The 3294-nt window shown below is 53.9% G+C and overlaps 1 protein-coding gene across 1 annotated transcript in view; it reads right to left on the reverse strand.

The window, feature by feature from the left end:
• The window catches only part of NTNG2 (netrin G2), a 96339-nt gene that overhangs the window by 53401 nt on the left and 39644 nt on the right, over positions 1–3294 (reverse strand). The window contains exon 3 of the mRNA XM_012001595.1: positions 21–494. Within this exon, the coding sequence (XP_011856985.1) occupies positions 21–494 (474 nt within the window). The remainder of the gene's footprint in view (positions 1–20; positions 495–3294) is intronic.

Here is a 3294-nt window from a genome sequence, read left to right on the forward strand (position 1 = left end):
CGCGTGTAGAGGTTGTCCATGTTGCGCAGGTCGGGGCCGGCAAAGATGGCGAAGCGGTCCCGCACCTCGAAGCGCACGTGCTTCTCCTTCTTGGAGCCTGCCCAGCGCGAGTACTCCTCGGTGCAGAGCACGCGGTGGGCGCTGGAGGACGACATGTCCCGGGCCCGGCGGGCGGACATGCCGAAGGCCTCCATGCAGTCCTCGGCGTAGAACTGGTAGGGCTGCCACGTGCGCCCGTTGTCCAGGGACTTCTCCAGGACCATGACCGTGGGCCGGCCATACTCGAAGGTCATCACCACGTCATCGGTCAGCTCCACGGTCTTGTTCCACGAAAGGGTGATGTTGGCTTCCAGCGGGCTGGGGTAGCGGCTCCACGTGATGCTCTGCCAGTAGGTGGCCAGGCCCTCCTCCTCCTTGTCGAACATGAGCCTAGGCGGGTGGGCCAGGTCCGGGTTGGAGGCGTCACACTCGTTGCTGCACAGGTAGGGATTCTCCTGCAGCGAGGAGAAAAGGGAAGGGTGGGTGCTGGATGCTCGGGACGGCCTGGGAAGCCTCTGCCCAGCCTGGCCCCTGCTTGCAAGCCCAGACGCCTGCTCTGTGGCTACAGGGCCTGTGCTCCGGTGCCCAGACATAGCTGGGGGATTTGTGCCCATTTCCTCAATGCGTGCAGAGGTGTGCCATCCCATGGCTTCCCAAGAAATGCACACTTGTTCCTGCTCTAACTACAGACAACCAAGGAGGCTGGGTGTTAGTCCCCTGCTCTGAAGCCTTCCATGGCTCCCCATTGCCTAGAATACACAGTCCTGACTCTGTAATATACTGACCCCAACCTGCCCTCCCACACCTGGTGACACTGTGCCTGGGCCTCCCCAGGACATCTGTCCTCCTGCCCCTGCCTGGTTGTACCTCTGAGCCTTTGCAGATGGCATTCTGTCTCCTTCATGTGCCCTTCTACTCTCTGTCTGCCTCAAAAATTCCCATTCACGTTCTCGACTCTCTAAACATCGCCTTAGCTGAGTCACCTTCACGAGCCTTTTATTTTTTAATTTAATTTAATTTTTTTAATATTGAGATGGAGTCTTGCTTTGTTGCCCAGGATGGAGTGCAGTGGGGCGATCTTGGCTCACTGCAACCTCCACCTCCCAGGTTCCAGCAATTCTCCTGCCTCAACCTCCCAAGTAGCTGGGATTATAGGCATGGACCACCCTGGCCAGCTAATTTTTGCATTTTTAGTAGAGACAGGGTTTCGCCATGTTGGCCAGGCTGGTTTTGAACTCTGACCTCAGGTGATCCACCCGGCTTGCCCTCCCAAAGTGCTGGGATTACAGATGTGAGCCACTGCGCCCGGCCCCTGAGCCTTTTTACCTGTACCCTTAAGATTGGTAAACACATTGAGGTGCTCAAAGAGGGACTGGAAGGTCTGGGTCCCTCCCCGATCCCTTACTCTGTGAGTCTTTTCTATCTGGCTGTTCCTGAATTTGATAAATAGGTGAACGTAGGGAAAATGCCTTTCTGAGTTCCGTGAGTTATTCTAGCAAACTATCAAACCTGAGGGAGGGGTCGTGGGAACCCCCAATTTGCAGCCAATTGGGCAGGTATGGGAGGCAGGAACTTGCAATTGCCTCAGAGGTGGGGGCAGTGTGGTGCGACTGAGCCCTTCACCTAAGCGTTCTGACGCCAGCTCTGGGCAGTGTCAGAATTGAACAGAATCATCGGACACCCAGTTGGTGTCCAGAGAGCTAGAGAATAGGTTGTTGGTGTGGAAAACCCATGCATTTAGTGTGAGAAGTGTCATTGATGGAAACAGGCCAAAGAGACCTGAAAATGTCACTAATGTAGTGGTTCCCAGGGTCAGAGGGATGACTAGGCCGAACACACGGCATTTTTAGGACAGTAAGGCTATGCCATATAATACTGTAGTGGTGGATGCATGCCATTATGCATGAGTCAAAACCTGTAGACCCGGGCCGGACGCGGTGGCTCACACCTGGAATCCCAGCATTTTGGGAGGCCGAGGCGGGCAGATCACCCGAGGTCAGGAGTTCGAGACCAGCCTGACCAACATGGAGAAACCCTGTCTCTACCAAAAATACAAAAAAATTACCCGGGCATGGTGGCACATGCCTGTAATCCCAGTTACTTGGGAGAGCGAGGCAGGAGAATCACTTGCACCCGGGAGGCGGAGGTTGCAGTGAGCCAAGATCGTGCCATTGCACTCCAGCCTGGGCAACAAGAGCAAAACTCCGTATCAAAAACAAACAAACAAAACAAACAAACAAAAAAACCCCATAGACCTGTACAACACAGTGAGTGAACTCTCATGTAAACTATGGACTTTAGTTAATAATAATGTATCAACAATGGCTCATCAGACATGACTAATATGGTGGCTCACGCCTGGAATCCCAACACTGCGAGGCCGAGGCCGGAGGGTCACTTGAGCCCAGGAGTTTGAGACCAGCCCAGACAACACAGAGAGACTCTGTCTCTACAAACTATGTAGCACCACTGCACTGTAGCCTGGATGACAGAGAGAGACCCTGTCTCTAAAGAAACCCCCAAAAACCCCAAATATCCCCCACTAATGCAAGATGTTGATAATAGACGGGGAAAGATGGCGGGTGGGGGAGGGCGGCCTGGGGTTTTAGGTACTTTCTGTACTATCTGCTCAATTTTCTGTAAATCTAAAACTGCTTTAAAATATTAAGTCTACTAATTAATTAAACAAACAAATAATCGAACACTGTCACTAACAGCCATACAGTGCTCCCGACCACTTGCGGCCCTTTTTGATGAATATTTCAGGCATCTGGTTTGCTCAAAGACAAAATGGCTTGGATCTAAGTTAAAACTTCTCACTCTCAAATGAGCTGTTTGGTCTCCTTGGGGGAAGTGGGGCCCACCACCCTCCGAAGGGCTGTGCCACACCCCTGTGGCCCCCACCAGGCGCCACTGCAGCAGCCTCAGCCTGTGGGCTTCGATCCTCTAGGGTGGAGGACAGGTACCCCGGCTGCCTGGGGCTCCTCGGTGGCAGGGCTGACCCTCGGCTCATTGAGGCAGGTTCCACAAATCCCTCTTTGACCAAAATAGCTCTGTCCTCAGGCCCCCATGCAACCTCAGAGTGGCAGGAGCTCACCATAAAGTCCAGTACCTCCTTAAGCAGATGGGGAGACTGAGGCCAGGGCCAGGGCAGGACTGGCCCCAGCCTTCTGGAGAGCGGATGGCACCTCTGAGGAGGAGTCTGCTGTTACCATCAGAGATATCCACACCACTGGCAAGCCCACCGAGCCAGAA

Source organism: Mandrillus leucophaeus, unplaced genomic scaffold (assembly GCF_000951045.1).
Source record: "Mandrillus leucophaeus isolate KB7577 unplaced genomic scaffold, Mleu.le_1.0 Scaffold665, whole genome shotgun sequence".
Lineage (NCBI taxonomy): Eukaryota > Metazoa > Chordata > Mammalia > Primates > Cercopithecidae > Mandrillus > Mandrillus leucophaeus.